This window comes from Mesoplodon bidens (assembly GCF_964165515.1).
Source record: "Mesoplodon bidens genome assembly, chromosome: 5".
Classification (NCBI taxonomy): domain Eukaryota; kingdom Metazoa; phylum Chordata; class Mammalia; order Artiodactyla; family Ziphiidae; genus Mesoplodon; species Mesoplodon bidens.
The window spans coordinates 112002148-112030145 of record NC_138161.1 but is presented as its reverse complement, the minus strand read 5'-3'; the positions used below and the strand labels follow the sequence as shown (position 1 = coordinate 112030145).

The 27998-nt window shown below is 51.3% G+C and overlaps 1 protein-coding gene across 1 annotated transcript; it reads right to left on the bottom strand.

Moving 5' to 3' along the window:
• Positions 1–881: 881 nt before the first annotated feature.
• Positions 882–27376, bottom strand: MUC4 (mucin 4, cell surface associated; the record flags this gene model as incomplete). Its single annotated transcript, XM_081235361.1, has 25 exons — positions 882–1074; positions 2042–2204; positions 3888–4120; positions 4206–4270; positions 5590–5663; positions 6022–6201; positions 7165–7324; positions 8891–9072; positions 10655–10792; positions 11879–12112; positions 12511–12612; positions 13182–13349; positions 13807–13888; positions 14630–14838; positions 15186–15305; positions 16059–16184; positions 16368–16547; positions 18302–18390; positions 19868–19998; positions 21109–21264; positions 22014–22178; positions 23045–23178; positions 24523–24569; positions 26178–26228; positions 27240–27376. The coding sequence occupies 25 exons, from the start codon at positions 27374–27376 to the stop codon at positions 882–884; spliced, it is 3519 nt and encodes a 1172-aa protein (XP_081091487.1).
• Positions 27377–27998: the final 622 nt, after the last annotated feature.

Below are 27998 nucleotides of genomic sequence, written 5' to 3'. Positions count from 1 at the left end.
CTGGGGCCCAGGAAAGGACAGAGAAAATGTATCAAGGGTTGGGTACCCTAGATCTAAGGATGGGGTGGTTCCTGGAAAGGGAGCTGAAATGATTTAATCCTTCCTCCAGGGAACACTCCAGACAGGAAAAGGCACTGCATACTTATCCTCTTGAAACTGATGGGCAGAGACCAGCAAGGCGGGGAGGGGTCCTGGGAGAGAGTTGGGGATACTCCATATGGGGGTATCCTTACCATCCTCCTCAGAGGGCCAGGCCTTGGCTTGTGTTGGGGGGAGGGAAAGAAAGGGATGTGGAGACTGAAGCAAAGATCCAAGTCTGGGCTTGAGTAACCGAGCTTCCCAACATGGAGTAACTGAGGGCTGAAGCAGGACTGGGTCCAACCGACCTCTGCTCCTTCCACCCTCTGTATCAGGCCCTTTAGCCACCAGAGGAAAATCATGAATGAAATCCATGGCTTTGGGAACACAAAAAGAGGGATTTTATTTAAATAGACTTTAATTAGAAGTAAACTGGAGACTTTTGTGTGCAAATGTATTTTGGTTTTTAATTTAGAGCCATCACCCCAACAACTCTGGTGTGTGCACGTAGTGTTTCTGTAGGTCAGTGTCCTCTGTGTGGGTATGTCTGTGTGAGAATCCATCTATTTATATGGTAGGCCTTTATGGCCTCTTCCTGCCAGCCTCTGTGTCTCCTGTACTGACACGGTGTGGTCTTTATTATTCATTCCCATTATTCATTCTTCTTAAAGAATCCTGAATCCTCATCAGTCACCTTACTTTTTCCAGTCTCCCTAAACCACGACGCCTGGGAGAGTGTGCGGGTGAGGCTGGGGTAGCTCCTGAGGTATCATAGGCCACCGCAGCCCGGTTGGGGCAAGGCCTCAGCTTTCGGAGCCCAGCGCGTAGGAGAAACGGCTCCTGTAGCCCCAGAAGCGCAGGAGCACAAACAGCACGACCCCCAGCAGCAGGAGGGCTCCCAAGGCCCCGAAAAGAATCCCGAAGAAGGCGCCGAGTTTCAAACTCAGGTGCTCACAGCGCTTGCCCCAGGGCGTGTAGATGGAGAAGGGCTCACAGCTGGGGACAGAGAGAGGGGACACGGTCAGCAGGGTGCTCAGCCTCCCCATCCCTCCTCTCTGTCGGGCCAGAGGAGGTTTTCCACGACAGGCTCGGCTCCCCTCTAGGGAAGGGGCGGAGTCAGCCCTGACTTGGAGCTGAGGGGAGGCCACTGGGCTACCAAGGCGCACGGGGATGGGGGGGGGGTGAATTCATCTAAGGTCGCCTCCACAGGGACTTGGGGAGGGGGCGGGGCTGGCCGCAGGTGAACATGAGCAGTCACAAAGCCTGCCTGCCCCCGGAGAGCTGGAGTCCGGTGCTAGGCTCCACCCGCCCCCTACTTGGACCCGGGAGCAGAGAGGGCTGGGCCTATCTGCAACTGCAGTGGGAACAAGCGTAGACGGAGGGCACTGATGTGACAAGAGGGCCCAGGTGGCGCTGCCCCTCTCCATGGCAGCCCTGCGACCTAGTGCACTCCCCTCACGGGAGCCCCTCGGACTGCTGATGAACCGGTGGGACAGAGAGGGCCTCCCCTGACTGTTACTCTTAAGGAGGGGCAGGTCCGGGCCTGGACACAAGACAGTGGGTTCCTTTTCCACAACGAGGCAGAAGGCTGTCCACCCAAGAAGCAAAATCAGGTGGGAGAGTCTGGCTTTGGAACCCCGATCCTGTTACTTAACTTGCTGGGTACCTTAGGCAGACTCCTTATCGTCTCTAAGCTGCAGTTTTCTCGTCTTTAAAGTGGTCATAATATCTACCCAGTAGCTGGTTTGAGTTGCATAGGTAATATAGCAACTTTTTCATCTGCACAGTTAAGGCATGCACACATCTTTTCCATTGTCCCTTTTCCCTCTGATCCCCTTTCTCTTAATTACAAACGGAACCATCCTAAATTTTCAGACACCATGAGGTACCATGGCATTTCTGGACCCCTTGCAGCTTGGATTCCCAGCACTGCCCTCCGCCTCCTGCCCCCAGCCCCGCCCACCTGCATCGGGGCCCATCGGGCAGGTGCTGGCACTGGCCTCCGTGCTCACAGTAGCCCTCACTGCAGGGAGACACGCAGGTGAAGCCGCTCTGGGGGTGGAAGACCAGATGGTAGCCCTTGTATCCGCTGCATTGGAAGTAAGTTTCCAGCGTGCTCACATTCACTGTCAGGTAGGGTAAAAGTGAGTATAGAAAGCAACCGATAAACACCAGATCTATACCTTTTGGATCAAGAATTCCATTTTCAGGCACTTATCCTGAGAAATAATTGGAAACACACATGAAAACTACATATGTTCATGGAAGACCAGAGCAGCATGGTTAATAAGAGCAATAATGTTCAACAGGAGTGGTTTTGTTAAATATTGTGCAACTGATAAGCACCACGGTATGAAAAATGCATTGGTTAAGAGCATATGCTTTGAAATCAGCAAAAGGCGATCAGTTGAAATTCAAACTCTACTACTAACTGGTTGTGTGGTTTAGGGGAAATTTCTTAACTCCTTCAGCCTCAGTTTCCTTATTTTTAAAAGGAAACTACCTTGCTGTAAATTTTAAATGAGATAGTATATGCAGAGTATTCAGTACAGTGCCTGACACAGGAAGCCCTCATTAAATGGTCACTATTAGTATAACATTCTTTTTAAAATCTATTATAGCACACTATATTAAGACATATTGTAAAATAATATATGAAATTGGAACGTGTATACAATATAATATGTTCACAATTATTTCAGTAATGAGGAGGTTAACAAACATTCGGCATGATTTGATCCCTTTATTGTAAACAAATTTATATGTGTGAAGGTTCCTATGCCTAAAAGAAAATTCAGAAAAATAGGTGCAAAATGGATTTGTCTCTGGGGACAGGGATTACAAGTGATTTTTTTTTCTTTTTGTTAATTTGTGTTTCCTAAAGTTTCTACAATAAACACATTGTACTTGTATAATAAAAATTGTGGGATGTTTGTTTGTTTGTTTTCTCTAACAAAAGGCACAATCAGGTCTGGGGTGTCCTCTTAACCCCAACCCAACCCCCCTACCACCCATACACATAGTAGTTTGGAGAATTTCACATCGTTGCCCCTGGGACGGAGGAGGCTTAGCCTGGATTCTAAAAGAAGCTCTGGCTTGGTCCTGGACCCAAGTAACGCAGCAGCTTCTGTTGGGTTTGACATACTCACTGCCCTGTTCTCTGACTCACAAAATACGGTGGGCTATTCCTTTCCTTCACTGGCAAGCTTGCCAACATATCTCATTCCTGTTCCGGGATAATTAGGGGCGGTCAGAGTTGAAAGGGACCTCAGAAATCCCATCTCATTTTCCAGATGGGAGTGTGGAGGCCTAGATTGGGGATGGCTTTTGCATGGGGTCACACTCTTTCAGGGAGGGGATATCTCTGCCCCTGGGCTAGGTCTCCAGCCTTCAACTTAATATCTCCAGCTGGAGGGCAAAGGCAAAAAGAATGTCCTTGTTTATGTTTATAAAGTACAATGGTCTTTTAACCAAATCATTAACAATTTTGTGGAAAGAAAACCGTTAGCAGTGATGGTCAGGAAAGCAGCAGTTGGAGTAATTGCTCTGTGAAACTGTACACGTGGGGATTCATCAAGCAGTATTTTGTGCACCTGGTCTTGAATTTAGAAGGCTGGTGGGTAAAATGTTCACAATTTCTCTCAAAAATTACAAATAAAAAAAACTAAATGAACTTAATTTTTGTCTGTGGCTTGCTGTAGAACACATTTCAGCCATGGATTTGTGTGGGCTGCAGATCTGTGACAGGCTCCCTCTGCTTACCTCCCCCCTCAGCTATCCCAGTAGTTGTCCCCAAGACAGTGACTCACGAGCCATAATACTGTACACGTCCCTCCTGAAGACGGGGTGGAAGGTCACGTTGTTCCTGGGCCCCGCACTTCTCTTCCACCTCCTCCATGGAGTTAAGAACGCCTCCACCACTGCGTCTAGCAGCTGGGTATTCAGGAAGTGGATGACAGGGCCCCCAGGGCGGTACTGGAACTCCGAGATGATGCTCCAGCGGTGAAGGGAGCTTCCTGAGGCCAGTGCTATTGGGGGTTCACTGTATGGGAGGGGCAGAGTGAGGGGCCAAGGGGTGAGGAGTTTGGGGGAGGACCCGGCGACCAGGTGGGGACAGTCTCACTTACATTCGATCCACTTGTCTGTTCCAGAGAAAGGCCCGCACATCCAGGTTCCTCAGTCTATAGGCCACCTAGTGCAGAGGATGGGAGTTGGGGTGGGAGGGTGTAAGTGAGGGTGAGGCCCAATCCAGAGAGGAGACCCTTCCCACTTTAATGCACATATTCATCCCTTTCTGTTTCCTTCTTCCCTTTTTTTTTTTTTTTTCTGGCCACACCCCACGGCTTGTGGGATCTCAGTTCCCTGACCAGGGATTGAACCCGGGCCACAACAGTGAAAGCCTGGAATCCTAACCACTAGGCCACCAGGGAACTCCCTGTTTCCTTCTTTGAAGATGAGGACCCAAGACACCAGAATGTTTCTTATGCACTTCTGCATCCCCACACCCCAGCCTAGCCTGGTGACTGGCACAGGTCCCTGCTTAATAGAAGTTTGTTGGTGAGTGAAGAACTTTACATATCCTCACCCCCACTTCCTCTCACAAGGGGAGAATCTGAAATGAATGACTTCTACCTTGCCTCTGATCCCCGATTTACCCACTCATTCTCTCCCCACGTGTATATTGAACAGAGATTATATTTAGCCAGTCCTAGGGGATGGTCAGGTGCGAGGGATGTCAGTGTGACTTAGGAACAGTCCATTCTCAAAGACCCATAGTCTGGCGCAGTAGACAAATGTCAACAGATTTTACCATACAGAGTGTGGAGTGCTGTAGTAGTAGTAGTAGGAATAGTAGCAATAATCATTTGGATAATTTTTTTTAATACATTGTGTTTTAGACACCGTGCTGAGTGCTTTACCTACATTATCATTTAAACCTTGACACAAACCATTGACATAAGTACTGTTATTACTTTTATTTTTACAGATGGGAGTTCAAATAATTTGTCTAATTATTACACCTGCTTTAGTGAGTGGTAGTGTCAGTATTTGAACCTGGGTAGGATTCTAGAGCCTCAATAACTCAACTACTTTGCTACTTCGCCTGTGATTGGGGAATGGACAGGGGCATGGGAGCCAAGGAGAGGGAGGCCCAGTTTCCTCGGCGAAGTCAGGGAAGGCTTCCTGGAGGTGAAATGCCTTCTTGTGTTTCCTCCATATAATATCCAAGGGCAGGTCTTAAGGGATGCTCGGAAGGAGAGGCTGCATTGACTCGGCCACCCTGGACCCTATTTATTGCGAGTTGGTCATTCTAACCCCCTTGGAGGTCTCTGTCCTAGGTCTTCCTGCTTTCCTCACCCCCAGCCTTCCCTGGGGCAGGAGGCTCCAGCCTCCTCTGGCAGTTGAATCTAGACAGATTATGAGATGCAGAATGCACAAGCCATGGCTAAGATCCCTCCCTGAACCAGCCAAGACCCGTCTTCCCACCCAGAGCTGGCCTGCAGCACTGACCGAGGCATTGACATCTGCTTGGGAGGCACCTTCGTCTTCAATGAGCGAGAGATGGATGATCCTTAAGGGAAGCTCTGGAGATGGGAGAAGGAGGTTCATAATCACCTCACAGGTTTACCAGAAGGATCAGCAGAAGTGGCCAAGTCTGCTGACCCTCACACAAATGCATGTTGGACTACGGTCAAGGCTTCCCTGACTCTTGTCTTGCTGAGCTGTGAGGTCACCTTTGGTCTTTCCTCAGCAGACTGCCCAGGCCCGCGGTTCATGCTGTGCCAGCTGCCCCCCACTCACTCCCACAGCCTACAACTTACCACCACCTGAGGGAAATTTGGAGCTGTGTCCTGTGAGTTTGAGGGACTTAGTCTGGCCCCCAGAGCCCCATATCATCCCCCAAGGAGAGAGAAGTGGGGATGGTGGAGTATCTGGTCGTACCTAGACGGGCGGTTGGAGTGAAATTGTTCCCAGCCAGGAAGCAGCGGGTGTCGGTGAAGGCTGGGGGACAGATGCAGGCGGGCTGGCAGGCCAGAGTCTGGGAGATGTAGCAGTGGCCGTTGTTGTAGCAGTAATTCTCAGGGCAGGACTTGTTCTGACAGAGGAAGGGGTTCTCCAGAGCTGCAGGGGGAGCAGAGAGGTCAGCAACACCTCGCTCAGCAGCAAGGGGCGGCCCCTGGACCAGGGAAAGCTGCTCCCAGGACAGGCTTGATTTCTTTGCCGCAAAGCCCACTTAAACTGCACTCTGCTTGTGGGCCACTCTGAACCCCAAAGTATCCTTCTTCCTTTTCCAGACATTTCTTTGCCGGGCGACCCTTTTTCCCCTGCCAGGTAAGCGTTCTCCCAATTCTGCTGAGGGAATGGAGTGTTTATCAGACCCTTCCCATCAGGAAAGGACCCTCTTTCAGGAAAGCCCACCAGCCTGTTTTCTTCACTTCCATCCCCTTTTCTGCCTTTATAAGGCTGTGGTTCTACCTCTCTGGTCTCTGTTCAGAAGATGCAGTGGTCTCTAGATTGCACTGGGGCGCTTCAGGGGGCTTAGTGGAGGCCTCACCGTGATGCCCTCATGACTCTGATGGCTCAAAGGTCGAGCAACAGATGGTGGAAGGAGGACCCAAAGGGAAGACGAGGCACCCCTGCCACCAGATGCCCATGGCAGCACCCCCACCCCCATCCCCCCCTCACACAATGTCCTGACTAGGGAAATGCAGAGACCCTGGGCCTTGCATCTCTGAAAACCCCCAGGAGCCTGAGGGCCCCACCCCAGCTTACTTCTGGCTCCCTGGCTGCTGCTAAAAGTTCCCTCCCCTCTCCAGGCCATCTTCAGTCTTTTGCCTTGGGTTTCCCCCAACAGTGCCTCAGGGCTGCTCAGCTCTGGCCCCTCCTCCATGCCTGTACAATCTCTTCTCCTTCGGCCTCACACCCTGCCATGCCCACCTTACCTCCTTACCATACCCACCTGTATTGAACATTCTAAAGACTTGCTGGAAAGGGGGGAGAAATGGTTCGCCCAGTTGTCTTAGGCCCTCGAGATGTCACCTGTCCCCAGAACCTCCTCCTGCCGAGGCCCGGTCCCCAGCTCACGTGCACAGTGAAGTCCATCCCCAGTCAGGTTCGGGGGGCAGGCCTCGCAACCCTTGCCGGAAATGCACTTCACATTCGGGAAGCACTGCTCGTCACAGGGGTCCTTGGAGCGGTTGCAGTAGCGGCCTAAGGTGCTCCCGTCACACTTGCAGTCGGCCACCTGGAATAGGTTGCTGATCACTGGACGGTCAGGAGGCTGAACCATTAAGGGTTTCTGGGGTGTTGCTGTACCAACCCCTCAGGTCTGAGAACCCATGGACCCTGAGTCCTTGTCTTAATTCTGCCAGTATCCACTGAGCAGCTTCTTGAACAGGCCCTGGGCCTGCACGTCCCTGTCAAAGGCAGACTGTCCTCCAGGCCACGTGGCCTCCCTGGACCATCCTTTCCCTGAGCCCTCTGCCTGGCCCCTGCCCCGGGATCCCAGCCTCTTCCCTCTCACAGCAAATCTCCTTGCCTGAAACCCTTCCTAGAGTAAGACAGGGGCTAAATAAATAAATATTCTACAGTCTCTGGAAAACTGGATCCTACGTAAGCTGCAGTTTCCTGCTCTCTCTTCCCTTGCTGACTCCCAACCAAGAAGAAGGAGGCTCGCTGCTGAGCACAGTGAGAGCGCGCAATAACCAGAACAAGGGCACAGGGAGGGGAATCGTCCAGATCCTCATCAAGTTCCTCATCTCTCTTTTCTATCTCGCCTACTGAGATGACGCTGGAAAGCTCCCCGAAATGGAACCCTTTAACACTTGGTACTGCCAAGACTGGATATCTTGGGATATCTAAAATAATATATTGATTTTAATCCCTTTCCCCCCCACTCTGTATTCTTTTCCTTTTCTGCCTCCTGGACTCCTCCACCTCTCTCCCTTTCAAGTAGGAATTCTCTGCTCATGCTTCAGGAGAAGGGTGTGTGTGTGTGTGTGTGTGTGTGTGTGTAAGAGGTGAAGGAGGTAGTGGGGTATTGCCAGCCAAACACTTTCCTTTCTGACTTCCTCCAAAAAGTAAAAAAAAAAAAAAAAAAAAAGCAGATGGGGCCAGATTCATGGACTTAGGCCAAGTATCGTGGCTAGAAACTTGAATGGAGAAGGATTTTCTTCAAACTACAAAAGAGATGCTTCTTTTAGTTGGAGGAAGAGAGTAAAAGGGGAAAAAAAGGTTTTGGGGGGACCAAGATCAGAGGGATCTGTACTTCTCTTCCCAACACCATGAAGATGAAGCCCCAGAGAAATGGCTACACAGTGCTTCTAGGCAGATGGGACCCTAAGCCACTCTGCACAAGGTTTCCTGTGTCTGAGCAAGGCGCAGAAGCCAGAGAGCACTCCCCTATGTCTGAAGGGAGGAGGGTGCGTGGAGCTGTGATCCGTGTAGACTCAGGCCCAGGGACCACACGGGCACCTTCCTACCCACATCTTACTGTCTTACTCCAGAACCATGGAGCTGGGAACCACTGGGCAACTCTAAGAAAGACTGAGGTGGAAGTTTCCTGCCAGCCTGGCTCAATGGGAGCTGGGAGATAAAAATTCAGTTGAGCTATAAGCAGTAAAGGAAGTTCTATTTCTTACACTTGTAAGTTTGTGGCCCGAGATTGGTGTCTGCTCTACTCACCTACCACAGCTCCACCCGCCTCCCATCACACACATTAGCACAGAGGAGCTGAAGGACGACATCTTTTCAGCTCCCACCTCCTTTCCCTCAACTTGGAAACCTCCCCCCAACCCTCTTCACCACTCACCTCCAGGGAGGAATCACCCACCCAGCTGGTCTGGTTGTATAAACACTGGCTCTCTGCCTTGCACGCACAGACCACTGTTCTTGGCTTGAGTACAGATGACAAGTTGTCCTTGGCACTTCTTGCTAGAATCTCCAGAGTAAATGGTCCCAGCAACTTTGGTGTCCATAGCAATGTCCCATTCTCTGCCCCAGGGAAGACGAGACTGTTGAGAACTGGAGGCCTCAACTGCTCCACTCTCCGCCAGCCCAAGTGCTGATGCTGGACTTCCCCCACCCCTCTCAGAACATTCCTCCAATTATTTTCCGGCATTTCCTTGAGCAAGGCTGGTTTCCTGGAGTGATCCTGATCACGCTCCAACCTGGAGGTAGCACCAGCCCAACTCAGTGATCGTAGGGTGGAACCTCACAGAGGGGGAGGCAGCTGCTCCCCCTGAAGAGACGCCAAAAGGCAACGCTGCCTAGGCCTGCACCAGGATGGGACATCCAGGGGGGATGGAGGATGAAGGCCAGGATCCTCCCAACACTTCCCCAGGCTACACTGCAGGCCAAACTGACTTCAGCTCCATGGCATCCTCATCCTTTGCCCTGATTTCTCACCCGCCGCTCTCATTGCCTGGACTTTTGACCAGCCACCTTCAGACACCAGACTACAGTGAAACACTGCTACCTATCAATAAGGACTCTTCTGATCCAACCTGTCTTATGTTTTTCAAGAAAATAAGAACGTCTCCTTAAAACAGTAGATTGAGAAGAGCTGATAGGAGGGAACAAACGAGCATAACTTCCAGGCCAACACTCTTCAGGATAGGAGCCCCGTGGAGGAGAAAATCTCCTGATACTATTAATTTGGCACCTGGGAGGATGCTGTATGGAGCAACAGGGTACAGCCAAAGCAGTCCCTTCTTATGCACAGAGAAAGACAATGAGTCAGAGAGGTGCTCAGAGCCCAGAATAATGTCCCCAAGGGCTTTGGTTTTAGCAAAGAACAGTCACCAGCTTAATTAGTGCTGGCAACAGAAGCCAAGCTACATCCTGTGGGCTTTGACTCCTTTTTTTTTTGCACTTTTCTTTTTTTTTTTTTTGGCGGTGCCTCGTGGTTTGTGGGATCTTAGTTCCCCAACCGGGGATTGAGCCCGGGTCCACGGCAGTGAAAGTGCTGAGTCTTAACGACTGGACTGCCAGGGAATTCCCTGGGCTTTGACTCTTGACCCAGACCATGGTTACAGGCCTGAAACGGGGTCTTCACACCATTCCTGGGAGGGAAAGATGAAGCTTTGCTTGGTCCCAGAGCAGAAAAGCAGATAAAGAGAGGCAAAGTGAAGTAAACATGGTTGACAAACATAAAAATAGTGAGAAAGGTACCAAATGAAGTTATTTGCATTCCTTTAAATCTCGTTCCATATGGTATCCTTCTTTCAATAGATATGAAAATGTTTTAAATTAGTATTTGTTAGTTGTTATATTTATTCTAATAATTTGTTGATTGCATAAGGATGATTGCATATTATAAGACTGAGATGAAATGATCTTGGAATCAGTTGTACATGCCCAGAGGCAGTCTAGCTAGCCAGCGAAATCTCCATAAGCCCATCACTACTATTCACTGGGGGCACCTATTTGAATTATAGGGATTATTCCCAAGAAATGTGGGTCCTGGATATTCCAATGGAAAAGTGACATGAAGTTGCACAGGGTATAATAATGCAAAATTACCCAAAGCTTGACTCTGACCTCATCTGCTACAGCCCCAGCCAAGGATTCTTACCAAAGAACTTGAAGTCAGTGTAGTTGTTTCTGAGAGTGAATGTGACGTCCTTAGTGCTGCTGGTGTAATTAAACAGCTTGGCCTGTCCCATGTAGGCTTCCATCACGTCAGGACCCTCAATAGAGGGGGGGTACTGATCTGAGACACAAAGAAGGAATGCGAGGTGTGAGGCAAGATACTCTCTTGCCTTCTGGGCCTCCTGTTTCTTCAGTCCTCTCTCTTGTGTGAGGCATTGCCCCGGCTGTGACCTACCTCCAGAAGAAGGAATTATTCTGTGTACCTGCTCTCAGACACATGCAGAGAAGTTTGTGGTTGTATTGCCCACACACCCAAATCTTTATTCTCTCTTTTATCTTCTCCTCAAGCAGGATTCAAGTTCTTTCCTGATCAGAATGCTATTCTGGGCATGGTATGAAGTGAATCAGAGGTCAGCATTGCTCAGACCATTGTGGAGTTTTACCTTTGGAAGAGGGCTGTAAACCATGAGGGTAACGTCTGATGGGCTTTGCATTTGTCAGGAAATGGAGAGGGAGTAAAACCTTTGCACTGGTCTCTGTGTTTTGGAGCCCTGCTATTTCCATACAATTGTTTATTTATTCATTCATAACAAATATTTACTGAGCATCTACTCTATGACTGGAACTGTTCTAGGTAGTAAGGATGCAGCAATGAACAAATAATAAAAAAGATGCCTATGAAAATTAGAAAATATGTTAGATAGTTATAGATACTAAGGAGAAAAAATAAAGCAGGGAAGGCAAATAGGATGTGGGGGTGAATGTGAAATTTTAGGCAGGCTAGCCAAGAAAGGCACTGCTGAGAAGGTGACATTTGAATAGAGACTGGAAGGAGGTGAGGGACGGGCCTGTGGCTCTCTGCGGGAAGGGCATTCCAGGCAAAGAGAATAGCACTGCAGTGTCTCGGGTGTGAGCCTGGCATGTTTGAAGAACACAAAGAAGCCAGTGGGGCTGGAGTGGAATGAGTGAGGGGGGAAGTCCTAGGAGAAGAGTTAGGAGAGGCAATGGGGTCAGATTGGATGAGGCTTTGAAGGTTATCATAAGGACAGGGCTGGGGAATCATGGGACGGTTTGAGCAGAGGAATAACATGAGCAAAAGAATCTGTTAAGTTTTAAAAATGTGCAGCTTAAAGGAATCTCATGGAAGGGGGTCACCTCATCTGCCCCCTAACTCTGCACATGCCTCCCTGGGCCTCATACCACTTACTCAGGGTGGTGTTCATCTGCTGGTATCTTCTAAAGAGCATCCCAGTGTACAGTCCAAGGCTTTTGTTTCCTGTGGCCAGGGCATCGTAGATGCACTGTTTATCTCCATTACACTTGGAGGTCAAATTTTCATTCAAAGATTTGTTTCCCAGCAGTTGTGAAAAGAAGACAGGGGTGAAGTTGGAAGGCAAATGGTCGTCCCTCTTGCCAAAAAGGCTTGTTCCGTTGATTTCCCCTAAAACACACAAGGTGCGATGGTGGTGGCACCAGGGTGGGACTCCAGCTATATTTCTGCTGTGTCCACCCCTTACCCTTACTTTATATGGTTTGGGTGGGGGAGGGGTATGTGGAAGGACAGAGCGACTTCCAGCTTCTGAGTCTGCAAGTCCCCGCTCTCGTGAGTGAGGGCCACCCAACTTCCTCATCCTCTCTTCCAGGTAGAGAGACGCAGGTGGGACGGAAGTGGAGGGGACAAACCTGGGATGGCACCAGCATCCTCAGGTCTCTTGCTTCCTACTCCCCTCTCATAGAGGACAGAGGTCTGGTCCCCACAGGCCTGAGGGAGACAGTGCGGCAGCTTCCTTCATCCTGGCCCTACCCCATCTGCCTGAGGACCCTGAGGCTCAGACTCACAGGCCATTCCATAGTGAAAAAGCATCTCCTCGGAGCTCCCTGGGGGAAGGGTGGAGCCATTGGGCATCCTGAAGTCGTCATCTGGGTTGCCGTTCCAGAAGCCTGAGGGACAGAGCAGGGGTCAGCCACCCTGGGACTGTGGCCCTCCCTTCCCTGGGGAGCATCCAACAGGTCACATGGAGATGTGGGGAGTAGGGGGCCTGCGAAGGCTCCTTCAGTTGCATCTGTTGTCGGTTCAGTCCTCCGGGAGGCCAGGAGAGGACTATAGCCTCAGAGCCTGCCTCTCTGCTTCAGGGAAGAAGGAAATGAAGGAGGAAGTGGGGGAAGAAGGGAGGGAATGTGGGGGATGGGGGAGGGTGAGAAGGTGTGAAGCCGGAGGGAGGGAGGGGAAGGGTGGCTGCTGGCCCCATGCTCCCCAGAGCCCATCCTCGATGCCCCCTCTGCTGCCCTGGACCCGGAGCTTCAGGAGGACGGGAAGTCAGCTTCAGAGGTAGCTGAAGAGCTACCTCCCTTCTCCTTCCCTGCTGCTCTGAACCCTCAGGCTCTGTTCCAAGGAGGCTGAGAAAGGAAACTCCACCTGTGATGTCCACAGGCCCACTGGAGGTGGAGCTGCTTACGGGCTGGGGGTTCTGAGCTCCTACTGCAGAGGCAGGCTCCTGCCTGTTCCTTACCCATGAGGCCCTCTGTGTGGTGCTGATACTCCTCCGGGAGGCTGCAGGAGGCGTGGAGGATGTTGGAGAGAGCGATCACTGAGATGGTCACTGCCCCATCAAAGTTGGCTGATACCATGGAGCCATTGCGGGTCATTACAACCCCAGAGGTGTTGAACATCTCCTGGCCTGGAATGTTGGGAGACAAATAAGGTAACAGCCAGCGTTGGAGCCCTGGAGACCCAAGACTTGGCAGTAGTGACATTTCAAGATGCAGAGAGGAGACTAAGAGCAGCTGGGAGATGCCCTGCAGGGTCCTACTCCAGTGGCCCCAAACCACACTCACAGGACACCTTCACAGCCCACCCCACCCCCTTCTCCCTGGGGACTGAGGACGGGCTGTCGTAGAGAGGCTGTCACAGCCTCAGGGGAAGGAGAGAAGTGAGGAGGGAAAGTTTAAGGCCCAGCTCTGGTGAAGAAAGTGCTCAGGCCCAGCTGCTGGAGGGACAGCAGGGGTGGTGACCACGCTGCTCTGCCCGATGCCACTGCCTCTCCGCCCCAGCTCCCCTCTCCCTGGTGCTGGGCACCCTGCTGATCCTGACCCAGGGTAGCAGGAGAGAGCAGCTGACGGCTGTCCCCAGCCTACCTTCATGGTTAGTCTCAAATGTTACAGTCTGGTTGTTGAGCCGAACGTGGATTGTGTCACTGGGCTCAAGGAGCCATTGAACCTGGAAGGGAATTGGCAGAGGCTTAAGCCCGACCTGCAGGTGGGCCCAGAAACTGAGGAAGGAGGCTGCGGAGAGCTCAGAGCCTGGGGCTTGGACGAAGGTGAAGGTGATGGGGAGTGTGACCATGAGGTGATACTAGCTACCATGTGTGAGGCGCTTGGCATGGGCCAGGCTCTGAGCGAGGCACGTTTCATAGATTAGCTTTTAAATCTCACAACGGCCCTGTGAGGTAGGTAATATTATCATCCCCATTTTACTCTAAGGAAAAAGAGGCACTGGAAGTTAAGCTGTTTCTTCAGTCTCACAGCCAGGACCCTAATCCTGTGTCTCCCAGGTTGACTCTTTTTTAAATTATTTATTTATTTTTATTGAAGTATAGTTGATTTACAACACCATGTTAGTTTCAGGTGTACAGCACACAAATTCAGACATATATGTATATGAAGAATATATATATATAATTCTTCAGATTCTCTTCCCTTATAGGTTATTACAAAATATTGAGTATAGTTCCCTGGGCTATATAGTAGGTCCTTGTTGGTGATCTATTTTATATACCGTAGTGTGTATGTGTGTTAATCCCAAACTCCTAATCTGAACCACTGCGCTGGCAGGATGCGTCCTCCCTCCCTCCTGCTCCCTTCCCTTCTTCCTTCTCTTTCTCCTCCGGGGCCTCAATCTCCAGCTGAAGGTCCCTGAGCTAAAGGCTCCCTGTGAGCGGAGCGCCCCGGCCCCACTCACCATGAGGGGGTCCAGGCTGCTGGAGTTGTATTCAGCAGCGAAGGCAATGAAGTTGGTGGCCTGGGCCGAGCCGGTCTGGGCAGTGCGGCCCTGCAGCAGGAAGGAGGAGTTTCTATCCCGGGTCCGGACCAGCAAGAAGTCTCCCAGCCCATTGAAGGTGTAATTGGCACCATCCAAGGTGGTGATGTGGGGGTCCCCAAACATCCAGGCTGGAACAAAGGAGGTACCAGGTTGGCAGGGCAGACCAGGGAAAGGCCTGGGAGGCTTCAGCCTGGAGAGGTGCTCATGGAGCATTTAACCCTCTCCGAAAGCCGTCTTGTGCTTGTGTGCCCCCTCATGTCCTCTCATTACCTCCCCACCTACCACACCTCCCCCTCCCGCAGGGCTGTGTGTGAAGTACCTCCTATGCCACACTCCGCACACACCTCCACCTTCCCTTGTGGTCACAGCGCTGCCCCAGGAAGCTTGTGCCACCCTGGTCCAGACTCCGAGAGGCTACCCCTCCCCAGATCTTCCACTTCAGCCCTGCCCCAGGGCTGGGCTCCGGCAGCCTCACCTGGCCTCGGGGGCTGGTATCCAGCGCAGCTGACGCCGGGCCTCCTGAGCTGGTACAGGGTGCAGAAGGAGGGCTTGTCGTTGAAACGGCAACACCAGTTCTGTGGCTCCAGTTCTTGGTCTGTGGGGAAGAGCAGCGGGTTGGGGGAGATGCGGGACCTGCAGGGCCCAGCTGGGAGGTTTGGGCAGACTGATGCGGGCGGCAAGGGCATGGTTGGCAAATCAGACCCATGTGAGTTCAGATCCCACCCTGCTTAATGACCTTAGGCCATTGACCAGTTACTATCTCCCTTGTGGGCTTGTCAGAGCCACGTGGAGCAAAGCCTCTGGTGGGCAGGCACAGGGTCCTTCCTTTCTTGGAGCGCGGAGCGCTGAGTCCCACAACTCTCCAAGCGCTGGGAATGGGAGGCTGTGGCTGGTCGTCTGGGGACTAAGGAGGCTGCTGAGATTGCAGGGAGGAGGTGGGGAGCACATGCTTACCCTGGGCCCCCAACCCTCTCCTCTCTAGCTCCTTTGGAAGGTCTCTGTGGGAAACGACTCCATGTCTTCCCCCAGACAGCCTGCTAATCTGGGTCAGACCAGGCCCCTCCCCTTCCCTAGAAAGATGCACCTACTCTGGGCTGGGGATATGGGCTATGGAGATGGGGCAAGAGGAACTCAGTCAGAAATCCCTAGGATGCCAGCTGGAAGGGATGTCGGAAACTTCCTAATCTTACAAGATCAGGAAATTGAGGGGAAGTAGCTGGGAGGAAATGGGGAAAGAGGCTTCATTCTGTGGGTCCCACTGCTGACGTGGAGCCCAAGCTGGTCTCTGACAGTGAAGAACAGAAAGCTCCAGAAAAGGCGGGGTTGAGTTTTCCGTGGACACACTTACCAAACTGCCAAGGACTCTGCACTCTCCAGCCTTGGAGAAGCTCTCCCCAGGGTCCGTAGCTGCAGCACACGCCCCCTCGCCAGGAGGAGAAGCTGCACAGGTGCCTGCTGCCAAGGCCCGACCAGGCTGCAACAAGCCCAGACACACTCAGGCCCAGGATGCCCGTGGTGGTGGCGGCAGTGGGGTCGGGGTGCTTCCAGGGAGGAACTGAGGGTGCCCCGGAAGGGAAAGGTCAGGCATGGCCAGAGGGAGGGTGTGGGCTTGTGGGGGACACTGGGGGTACCTCGAGAGACAGGAAGGAGGTGTCACCTATGTTGATGGGCTGGAATCTCAAGTCCCATAGTCCCTGCCTCCAGGAACACGGGCAGGAGATCTGGTTCCAGCCCCAGCTGGGCCACTGAGACTGTCTCTTCAACCACTGCAGGCACTGGAGACGGTAGTTGGGCTTTTCTTCCTTGTGTAACTTGTAGATTTGCAGCCCTCGGAAGCCTGGGGGAGCAGAGGAAGAAGGGGTTATCCCAGGGCCTGGGGCCACAAGCTCTGATTTAGCTTTAGGGACAAGCAAAACTCATAAATACACCCTCTGTATGTCACTCCCCCAACTCTGGACAGCTCTTCGAGGGATGAACCCAACTGAGACTGGCAGGGATTCCTCCCCAAAGACCCCTTTGATGTGACTGACAGTCAAAATCCCAAATCTTGGATCTTAGGGTGAAACCCTGGTACAAGTGCTGGGCAGGGAGAGTTCACCTATACCCAACTCAGAGCCAAACCCTGGCCCTGAGCTTCAGTCCATCCCATTCTCTACCCTCATGTCTGCTACTCTATGCTCCAATACCTGCCAATCCCCCCAAACCAGTTTCTCCTCATGCACCCTATATCTCAGTGAGTGATGCCACCAGGCACCAGCCACCAGCCACATGCTCAGACACTTGCACAGACATGCCAGTGGCCAAAGCAGCCAGGATGGAGGCTGAGGCTCAGAGGCCAGCTGGGGAGCCACAGGGAAGGTGGCACATGAAGCAGACACTTGCTCCAACAATACGAGGCTGAGGAAGCTTCCTCTGTGCCCAGATGCCATCCTTGGAAACGAGAAGTAATTGGGAGAAGAAATCCTGAAGGGGGTTTGAAATTTAAATAGACCTTTAATTAACTGTAAGTTACTTACCACCCACCCCAGCTGCATGAGTGAGAAATGGGGCTCCAGAGTACAAAAAAATGCAATAGGACATAATGTATTAGATTTTGATCCTGTTCCCACACAAAAGAAGAAATTATCAAGATAACTACAGTTTGATAAGGTTTTGAAAAAGATGATCATTGTTTATGATTACCTGTTCGTGTATCTTCTCCACAGTGGCCTGGTATCAAGGGAAACACACCAGATACTCTCCCCCAAAACACACACACACCCACTATCACATTGCGCCCCCTACATCACAAGCAGATGCATCTGGATAGAAGGGACTTAATCTGATAGGATAGCTTTCTCCACAAGATGGCACTCATGATTTGACTCAGCTTCTGTTTACCAGAATTTCTTGCCACAGAACAAGTAGAACTGGATTTATGCTTCACAGTTTACATGGCTAATTTCTAATGCTAAAATATCTTTTGTTCTATCACATTTTGGAAACTGTAATTTCTTTCCCTTTGGGGCCACCAGACAGTACAAGTCATGGAGGAGGTCCATGGGACCTAAAGTACCAGCCTTCTTACCAGAGTAAGAGCTCTCTGAGACCAACATAGTTGGTCTTTATTTTTTTCATACTTGTGGCTCTTAGCACCGTGTTCAGCATACAGCAGGTACTCAATAAATGATGACTGAATGGATGTCAGATCCCCTGGAACACCTTTTTGGTAGATCCATTAAGGGATCTCACCTGGGTTCTCTCTCCAGCTCTGGGACAGGACACTTGGAGAATTGTCCTAACTGTTCATTCATGTCCCCACCTCCTGCTGTACCCCATCCTCACTTTCAGGATCTGGGCCCCCTCTCATAGCCCTCCTGGGTTTAGCTCATTCCAGGGAGGAGACTCTGTACTGCATGAGGGTGCAGGAGGTACGCTGCTCCCTGGGCCATGCCAAGTCTGGATTCCACCTGTGGGAGGTCAGATTGTGCTGGAAACACCCTTTGGGATGGTGGAGATACAAGGGAGCTGCCCCTCTAGGACTGTCATGGCACACGGAGTGCGAGACAGAAGAGGACTTGAAACCCTCGTGTGATAAGGTGGCGCGTTTACCTGAGTTGGAATCCAGGAATTGGTCTGGACGATACTTCTCCCACACTGGCTGGAATGTCAATGGGCTATTTTTGAAATACCCATCTCCACTGCAGGCAAAGGAAAGAATCTCTGGCCTCTGTCACACACAGAGTCTTTCCCCTCAGTTGGCAAGTTACTCATTCATCTGGCTGGTCAGTCCGCCAGTCACCCACTCGGTCCAGCCAGTCATTAGTTATCAGCTGGTCAGTCAGCTATTCAGTCAGTTGGTCAGTCAGGCAGCCAGAATCACTGACTCCCAGCGCTAAGCAGGAGAGGGAAGGAGGCGGATGGGGCAGGGGTAGGAGGCCCTAATTTATTCCACATCAGACGGAGAACTGCAGGAAACTGGTCCTGAGACGGGGTGTGAAAGAAACAGCTCAGGCCTCCTTCCTGTTAGTTTCCCTTCAACTAGGGGACGGAGAGGGGGCGCTGTAGGGGACGGCTGGTTGTGAGGGTTAAGAGCAGACTCTGAGTTAGGAGCACCTGGGCAATGGGTGCTCCGCCCCTCGCCACACACCCCGGGGTGGTGTTTAAGCGCTGCTCCAGGAAGGAGGAAACCCTGGAGCAGAACCCTCAGCCTCTCTGGGTGCACGCCTCAGAGCAGCGACTCTGGATCCTTTCTCCCCTTTGACACAGGACAGATGAGGCACATGGGCATGACACCTTCCATGGGTGCACTCAGAATGGTGTGAAATTCCTAGCTAAGTTGGATAATTCCGCTACTTTCTCCTCCAGGGCACGTCAAAAAGCAGGTGAAAGCAATGTAATTCTAGGGGTGAGCCTGAACACACTCTCGGAGAAAAACCCTTGCAGCAGTTACCAGTAACAAATTACATGTGACCTTCAAAACTGATTGAACACACACCATGGTTCGGAACTGTTGTGTCAGAGAATGAGCCATCTCCATACTTGGGAACCCACGCCCGCATCCACGCACCATCCACCTCTCTGCTCTCCATCTTTGCCACTGACCCCACACAAACTGTTGGTGCCCCTGGGCGAGAGGTTAACTCTCAGCCCATCAGAAGTCAGGAAGGCAGATTTCAGCATTATATTTTGGATTCAACTTCCTGCTTTGCCACTTCCCAGCTCTGTGACTTTGGGCAATGACTTGTTTATTTGTACCTCAGTTTCCTTACCTGCAGAATGGGTAGTAAATAGTATCTCCTTCATGAGGTTGTTGTGATAGTCATATGAAATAATGCCTATTAAGTACTTGGTGTAATAAATGTTGGCTGTTATTGTGATGATATTTGAGAAGTCGAGAGAGGTCAGCTAATGTCAGTGGAAATCCTAGAAGTCAAAACTCTGGGAATAATTATCACTGTGCACGGGGATTGGGGTAGGAAAGAGAATGGCAGGGTGAATAGGGATCTTTTAATCTGAAACAGCAAAAAGTGGGAACTAGAGTCTGTGTGAGTCAGAAGCATTGGCAAGGAGGAATCCTGCCTTGTCCTGGGGGGGATGGAGTGTGTGTGCAGCGCAAGCCCTGCTCTGCAGGGCTCCAATTATCTGCTCAGTGCTGACAGCCTCTCCCTGTCCTACCTGGAGAAGCCCATCAGGACGCGGTTGTCTGGGTGCCGGGTCACATCCCACTGCATACCGCCGCTTTGGTAGAGAAACATGGTGTAGGACCTGCTCCCGTCTGTGGAAAGGATGGCCTGGTAGGTGTTGGTCTGGGGGTTGGTAGGAGACAGACATAGAGATGCATGTGAGAGATCTGGGCTGTCCCACCACCCATCCCACCCCCCCCCCACACACACCCACGTCACGTTTTCCTGGCCTACCCAGAGCAAAGGCATGGGCTTAAAATATAAGCAAGTTTGGAATTATGCACAGATTTCACCCTAACTGTCAAAGCCCCTGCCATGGTGGATTTGCCTTCTTTGTGACTTCTTTCCAGGGAGGGAAGGTAGACGACTCTGGGTTAGAATCCAGTTAGAAGAGGGTCTGTATGAGAAAGCTTCAGCAAACTGAGAGGTTAGCCAAGACACGCGAGAGCTGGGAGAGGCCTGAGGAACTTCCTCTGGGATATTTAAGGATATTGTCCCAACGTCCCCTCACCCTAAATAGTGTGGAGGACCACACAGGTGAGACTGGAGGTTCTCTGAAGGTGGGTGTCAAGCACTGGGCTTGTACAAAGTAGGTAAGCAATGAACTTGTTGAGCCAATGAAGAAATGAGTGACTTTTTAGACCAGACACAAGGAATAACTTTGTGACTGTCCGAGTGGTGAGGCCCCCGAGAGAAGATTAAGGAGAGCCTGTGGTGTGCCCCCTTCCACTGGATGCATTTCGGTTGAGAGCCAGAGTGCGGAGTCAGAAAAACCTCAGTTCCAGGCCTGGCTTTCTCATTTCCTAGCTGGGTGACCATGAGCAAGTTGCTTAACCTCTCTAGCCATCATCTTCCTCATCTCTAATATGTGGATAATAATATTAGGTTGAGCCATATAAAATTGCCAATAGGCAGCCACTTTTGACTAACAGAAATTTCATGTCCCATGTTTCAACTCCTAATACCCAGTGCTCTGGGCTGGTGTGATGTCATGTAAGCGAAGCCCTGAGGCACACCTGGCACATGGTAAGTGCTCAGGAAAGAGGGTGGGGGGTGGGGTGGAGGTGGAGGGATGGGGGATGGGGAGGCGGGGAGGTGGGCCGGGAGGGGAATGCTCTAATCAGCCATCTGTCCTTGAGTCAGAGAGGAGTTTAGAAGAGTGGGTCCCGCCTAGGATTCTAAGATGTCTGACTTCCAGATGGTTCACAGGGAAGTGCCCACTGGTCCACTCACCCCGATGGTCCACCAGGCAGGATAGCGGGGGACTTGGACCCACGTGACCTTTAGCGTCCACCTGGCTTTGTAGTTCCAGGTGTTTGTTAACTTTTTAATCCAAGACTCCACGTCCCTCACTAGCAGGTTGTATTCATCATAGAGAGTCTCGTATTCCTAGGAAAAGAAGGCAGGTACGGACAAGGAAATGAGGGTCCCAGCTCAATACTCCTGAGGGACCCCTCACTTTCTGCTCACTTTAGTCCACCTGTGTCTCCCATCCTTCCCCCTCCCAGGCCTACATTTTCACAGTTAGTGCCTGTGACCTTAAGATAGATCCAAATTCGGGCCACAGGGAAACCTGGGGTGTGTGGAGTGGAAAGTTGAGGCCCAGAAACCCAAGTCTTCTGGACTTGAACTTGTGCATCTCTTAGCGTAAACTGGCTCCGACTGTGCAACCACCTGCGCCCATTTGTACCTCCCTATGTCCAGCTGAAGGCTCCTTGAAGACAGGCATGTATTTCTTCACCTTTGGACCTTCTACAGTGCCTTGTCCGTGGCAGGGGCACGATCCACATTCGCCTGCGGTAGCTTTCATTGAGCTGGTACCTCCCACTGATTGGAGTCATAAGCCCCACCCAGGAGCACACGCAGGGTCCCTGCTTGATTCAGCCTCGTTAGGATGGACCCCTAAAACCTCATTCTAAAATCAAACCATGGATCGCTGCACCCCATCTCTGTCACCTGCAGTCTTCCCGTGGTTGTGTCCTAGTCTGCTTCCTTCCCACCCTCATATTTAAGCTTCAATCCCTGCCCACATTGAGCCCGGGCTCTGACAGCTGGAGCACTTTCAAGGCCTTCCACACAGCCTTTTGTCTCTCCTTCGCTGCTGCAGGACCCTGAGTGCTGAGCTTTGAAAGGCCCACCTGGTAAAATATGGTTCCCCGGCTGCTGGAGAAATCAGCATCGTCCCAGAATGGAGCCACCAGGGCCACAGGATCCCAGACTGTAAAGCCTCCAAGGGGAGGGTTGGGGTAGGAGAAAATCTGGTACTCTGACTCCGGAAAAATGATTTGGCCATTATCTGTGAACTGAGCACAAAGGTTCTTCTGGTTAGCATTCAGGGAGGGAGCATCCCAGCCTTGGGTCAGCTCCTGGGATGCATGAGGATAGAACTTCAGAGATTTCAACAACCTCTGGAAGGTCTCATCTATCTCCCTGCCTGCTGGGAGAGGCCCTATACATTGTTCTCCCACAAATACTCGTCATCCTTAGGCCATTCCTCACATCCTAAGTCCTTCCTAAGGTGGTAGGTTTAGTCCTGCTTCAGTGGCAGACCCACCTATAGACCAGCCCATCATCATAGAGCAGACATCTCCAGGTAAATCCCCTTAGCCCTACCCCTGAAGCTTGTGCTATATCCGTTAGAGCTAAAAGAATTGATACCCTGACCCCATCGCTGTGTCACCCTTTCACAGTGTGTCCTGACTCAGCCCCCTCACTGAGGGCCACGACTGCCATTCAGCTCTCCTCCAGGAGACATGAAGTATCAATACTTGGGCCAAGGAACCAGGAAATAATTATAGAAAATGTGAACAGCATCAAAGAGTCAATTTTCCCAAGCAGAGCATCCTACTCAATACAAGGGCCCGTGAAAACGGTGGAGAGCTTACTGGGCCCCGGCACCTCTCTACTGAAGTGTCCACCTGGGTGGGGAGGCCTTGCCTAGCTCCCCGTCCTCCTCAGCTGGTGCCCTATCGTTAAAGACGGTGCATGCAAACTGAGCTAGCGGCAGGGACACAGTAGGTGCCTGACGAACGTTGCTTCCATTCTCCTGCTCGGTCATGGTCATGGTTGGTCATGGTCACAGGGATGTCTCTGAGGCTTGGAGGGAGAAGCAAGGCCCGCGGAATGTGGGTCATGGGTCCTGCCCTTTGGGCTGCAGTCGGGGACTCACATAGAGGGAATCCCGGAGAGAGGAGCCGAGGGGGAAGCCAATCTGGGGTTTGAAGAGAGGCGAGGTGAAGTCCACAGTCCTCTTGACAAACTCCTGGTCTCCAGCACGCAGCCCGTAAGGGAAGAGGGAAACGCCTGGGCCGGTACAAAGAGGAGCAGGAAGTTCTCATGGGCCCTGATGTCATCAGGGCTGGTAGGGGCCCCCAAGAGTGTCCCCAAGCTGCTCCTCTACCCTTGTCCCCTTTTCCCGTAAGTGGGGGCCATCAAGGACTCCTCTCTCCACTTGCATTCAACCCATCTCCTCATTTTACCCCTGAAATGGTACGCTCAGCCTTCCCCAGTTTGAAGAAAAACAGGTTCTGCTGTCAGAATACCAACAAATTATTCTGTACCAGTTATGGTACTCAAAATTCTTTTAAGGGTGAAAAGACAAAATTCCTCCAATGTAGTGAAGATGAGTCATTGAAAGATCATTGCACAGAATGAGACTTGTTCCCTAAGGTGGTATTTCTCTAGATAAACTTAACATCCCCGTAGAATTTGTCATCAGATCCCCCATGGAGGTCCTTGGGCTCCAATTTGAGAAACCTTGTCCTAAACATTTCTCAAATGGGCCTCCTACTTTCCATACTGGCAGCCCTCACCTGGTGCTGCTTGGAATACCGCAGCAGTCTCTACACTGCTCTCCTGGCCTCCTGCAAATTCATCCCCCACCCCAGCCACCATGACACTGTTCATAAATGTAAATCACGCCACATCCTCCCTGGTGCCTGTTATCTACAAGATTCCCTCACATGACAGCCTTGCTTCTCAACATGCTTCCCCTCGCTTCTGGTAACCCCAAATGCTTTATGGATCTCCTCCCCATGCAACACTAGGACAGCTTTTCCTGTCCATGCCTTTATTCCAGCTGTTCAGGCCCTCCTGCCTGCCTGGGGCACTTCCGCTACCCCAGCTCCTATTCACTCTTTCCAGGAAGCCTCCTCTTCACCTTGACCCCGCCCCCCACCCCTGACATTTCCTCGGGCCTTCCAGTGTGTGCACCTCATATCCTGGGCTTATTCCTCTAATGACACCTACTGAGGCAACAGCTCTGTCTCTTGCTAAACAGCACCTTGATCATTTCTGTACCTCTAGCTCCTAGCCCAGCACCGTGTGCAAAGCCAGCCCTCAGCACCCAACTCTGATGCTCTTGCATTGCCCCTGTAAGGCCCTTCTGATTCAAAACAACAGTCTATGAACAAGCAGGCTGAGACTAAGCACTCAGTTACCCACCCCTATCAAGGGGGTATGGAGAGCGGCTGGACTTCCAATGGCCCAGGTGGGGCAGTGGAGAGATCCACAGAACTGGTTCCCCCAGCGACCCATGAGGGACCTCGCTGGTAGATCCAATCCAGCTGCCGCAGCTACAACCTCCACATCTAACTCCATCCTCTCCCTCCCAGGGTGGAGAGGCTCCTGCTCTATGGAATCACTTGCCTTTCTCGGGCTTGATAGGGACTGGGGCAGCTGTTGAACGGGTGCCTCTGGAAGTGCCAGCGGTGGACGTGGTAAGGGTCTGGGAGGTTGTTGAGTGTAGTGATGTTGCTGTGCTTCTCCCACTGTCTGTCTTCTGTGAGGTTATGATTGTTCCTGGGCAGGCAGGGAAAGAAGACTGGAGTGGGCTTTACAGAGAAAACAGCCCAGTTAAAGCAAGTCAGAGACTTTAAGAGCTGGGAGAGACAGCTAGAAACCTGTCTGTCTTCTGGTCACACCCAAATCACTCCCTGCAAAAAAGCAGTTATCTCCTGGGGTAGAAGGGATGATGAGCTTCTCACCCACCATACCCGCCACTGACTTCATCTTCTCGTGGACCTGAACTCCAGCCTGGCGGTGCTAACTCACCTTCCTCTCTCAAGCACTCCTTGAGGCTGAACTGAGCCAACTGGGCCACTGTAAGAGACCAAGACCCCGGAGTCCCCACCTACCTGATGTCTCAGTCTTCACGGTGGAGCTTAAGGATGCTGTGGATGGTGGAGAAGTGCTGGTAACAGACAGATGAGTGGGGTGACCTGTGAATAGGGTGGTGGAGCTCCAGGTGACTGCAGGGCCAGGGGCTGATTGAGAGAATGAAGAATTACTGGTTGAAGTATAGAAACTCGATATGGTCTGAGCTGTGCCCACATTACCAGAAGAAGTAGGGTCAGAGAAAGAATAGTCTGTGGATGGCTGTAGAGTAAGCGATGGACTCTTAGAATACTTACATGCCGAAGAAGTATCAGGAGTGGTCTTGATGGAAAGGTAGCTTGTCGGTGGAAATGGTGAAGTCGGTGTGGATCCAGCTACACTGTTATGATTACTTGTAGAAACCATATCTGTTGGCTTTGTAATAGGATGCATAGTAGAGGCTACTGTCTGAACAGTTGCAAGATACTCAGAGGTGAGTGTGCTTGACTCGCCCACTGAGGAAGTAGGGACTTGTGTGGTATTTGTCAAGGAGTTATTGTCAGAACCTACAGGGGAAATGACCCCAGCAGTCGTATTTTCATGGGTGAATGAGCCTGGGGTCGTTGTCAGAACTTCTCCACTTGTGGACAAAATTGTGGAAGGAGAACGAGAGGCTACATCTCTCAGGGTGATAGAAGTGGCTGTAGCTGTCCCTTCAGTTGCCCCAGATGACATGGTTGGCATTGCTGTTTGGGTCCTGTGGCTGTCGCTGACTGGGTTTGAGATAAAGGTTGTGCTGGTGCTTGAAGGTGACAGTGTATGGGTAACAGTTTGTGGAGGTGTGTGTACATTTGATGTGGATGAGGGAGGTGGAGATGTGACTGCTGAGAAGGTTTCAGTCACCTGGGAGACTGAAATGACAGTTTCAGGTCCTTTGATTGTTCCTATACTTTGAGTCTGAGCCATCTGGGAAATGGCTGATATTTCCTGAAGAGAGGTGCTGGGAGAAGCTGGGCGTGACTGTCCTGTAGGTCTCCCTGTTGTTGAGACCTCAGAGATGATGGTTGAAATGGTGCTGGAGACAATAACGGACCCCAGTCCTGTGGTTCCTGGAGTAGTGTCAGGACTGGTTGCAGTGGACAGTTTGGTCGTTGACAGAGTTGGGTGGCTTTCCCTGGAGGAAGTTGGTGAGAAACTCTTGATCTTACCTGAGGTAGATGTTTCTGGGGGAGCACTTCCTGAAGTTGTTTGGCTGCTTCCTGTGGATGAGAAAGCAGGAGCTGTGCCCCGCAAGGTGGTGTCCATCACCAGTGAGGCCAACGTACTGGTGTGTGGTTCTCTAGTGGTCACCGTGCCTTGAGTCTGATGGGTTTGGGAAATGGCTGATGTTGTGTCAAGTGAGGCTCTGGTAGCAGGGGCTGTTGATTGTTCTCCTTGGCCTCCCGCGGTTGAGACCACAGAGGTGGCCTGACGAATGGTGTTTGGTATGGAAAGTGATGTGCCGCCTGAGGTTCCCAGGGTGGTGTCGGGGCACGTTGGTGCTGTCCACAGTCCTGTGGTAGTGGTAGTGGCCTGAGTTGTGTGGTTCTCCCTGGGGGGTGCTGGGATGAAGGTTCTCACTTCATCTGTGGTGGACGTGTCCTGAGGCACACTTTCTGAGAGCGAGTGTCCACTTGGTTTGAATGAAGAAGTTGCAGACGTGCCTGTTTTGACTGTGTTCATCACGGGGGAGAATAAACTCATGGTATGGGATTCTTGTGTGGTCTGTGTGCCTGGAGTGGGACCTATTTGGGAAATAGCTGATGATTCTTGAGGAGAGATGCTGGCAGAGAGTGGTGTTGACTGCCTTGCTGGGCCTGCTGTTACAGTTTGTTGAGATGTGTGTCCACTTAGTATGGATGAAGGAGATGTGGATGTGACTGTTTCAATGGTTTGAGTCATATTGGAGCTTGTGCTGCTGACGTGAGTACCTCCAGTGGTCTCTGTCCCTTGTGTCCAATGAGGCTGGGAAAACGCCGCTGTTGTTTGCTGAGAAGATGTGCTCAGAGAGCGGTGTGTGGTAGGCTCTTTCTGTTCACCTATTCTTGAGACCTTAGACGAAACCCAAGAAGTACTAGCTGGGGAAGTATATGTTCTTTCTGCAGTTAATGTAGTGGCAGCTACTGGTGTTGACAACGGTTCTTTTTGTGACTGAGTCGTGTGGCTGTCACTGAAGGATGAGGAAGTAACTGTTGTTGTTTTACTTCGAGTAAATGTTTCATCAGAAACACCTGTAGAGGTTGCGCTTCTGGTATAGGGCCACCCCGTGGTCTCGGTGCCTTTGCTCTGGTGGGTGTGAAAAACTGTAGATGTTTCTGGAGTTGAAGAACTGGTAGAGAGTGGACTTGATTGTACTACTGACTGCCATGTTATAGAAACTTTAGAACTGAAGGGAGGAAAATTGCTAGTCACAGAAGGTGATGTGTCTATTGTGCTTCCTACAGTGGTGTCTGTTGAGGTTGGTGCTGTCAACATTTCTGATGTTGTCGCAGGTGTGCGGCTCACACTGGCTGGGGATGCAGTGGTTGTTTCACCTGAGGAGGATGTCTCCTGGGGAGTTCCTTCTGTAAAAGTGGGTCCATGTGGGGATGATGAGGGAGTGGATGTGGTCACATCTATGACGGTGGAGCTTTGAGTTTCTCTGGTGGTTTCTATGCTCTGAGTCTGGTGGTCCTGAGAAGATCCTGATGTTTCCTCAGCAGAAGTTGTAGAAGAGGGTAAGCTTGATTGTTCCTCTAGTCCAGTTGTTATTGAGACTGTTGAGGCCACTGAAGTGATATTTGTCGTTACATTTGGCCACGTGTCCCTTGTGTTTATTACAGTGGTGACTGTTGAATCTGGTGATGTCATCATCTGTGATGTTGTAGGAGATGTGTTGCTTACACTAAATGGAGAGAAATTTCTGTCTGTTGAGGTTGGTGCTGTCAACATTTCTGATGTTGTCGCAGGTGTGCGGCTCACACTGGTTGGGGATGAAGTGGTTGTTTCAC